This window comes from Myotis davidii, unplaced genomic scaffold (genome assembly GCF_000327345.1).
Source record: "Myotis davidii unplaced genomic scaffold, ASM32734v1 scaffold1786, whole genome shotgun sequence".
NCBI classification, from domain to species: Eukaryota; Metazoa; Chordata; class Mammalia; order Chiroptera; family Vespertilionidae; genus Myotis; species Myotis davidii.
The window spans coordinates 278,294-278,941 of NW_006297147.1; the positions used below are offsets into that span (position 1 = coordinate 278,294).

Genomic DNA, 648 nt, shown 5'->3' on the forward strand with positions numbered 1-648 from the left:
AAAAAGTGATATTCAAAGTTCTGTCTTTCCACAGAGACCTGGGAAGTAGAATTCCATAGCTACAGAAGTGGTAACACAGAGACACTGTGACCATGGACAAAGGGAAAAAAAATCTGAAAATCCTAGGACAAAGGAAACTATGCGAACAAAATCAAGATGTAGATAAAATAAGCAAGGCAGAGCTCAGAAAAGAAAACCAGGGCCTGCTATCCTCTAAGCTTCTACAAAAGGGTTCTCATACGTGGAGGGGAGGTTTGAGTTTCCTCATTCACTGTCACAGCTCTGACAACTTCGCTGACTAGAATGTGACTTCCCGGCCGCCCGCCTTGCTGGTTCTCCCCCCTCACCTGGAGAGACTGGACAGTGGCGTCCACGCTGTACTGTCCACAGCTCTTCCCCTCGTTCCAGCTTGGAGAGTGCGTCTGGTTTGCTGGCTTGATACCCTGCTTGTGAACAATGACAGAGACTTAGACATATTATATTAGGCTGGTGTCTGTCAAGAAGGGAGAATGAGCCCTGGCTGGTTTGGCTCAGTGGATGGAGCATCGGCCTGCGGACTGAAAGGTCCTGGGTTCGATTCCAGTCAAAGGGCACATGCCTGGGTTGCTTAATCTCCAGTGGGGGGCTTACAGGAGGTAGCCAATGGAT

The 648-nt window shown here is 49.1% G+C and overlaps 1 protein-coding gene across 1 annotated transcript in view; it reads right to left on the reverse strand.

Annotated features, from left to right (window-relative positions):
- LOC102766286 (zinc finger protein 432) overlaps nucleotides 1–648 on the reverse strand; it is a 14,965-nt gene that overhangs the window by 11,792 nt on the left and 2,525 nt on the right. Inside the window, 1 exon segment of the mRNA XM_015569919.1 lies at nucleotides 348–443. Within this exon segment, the coding sequence (XP_015425405.1) occupies nucleotides 348–443 (96 nt within the window).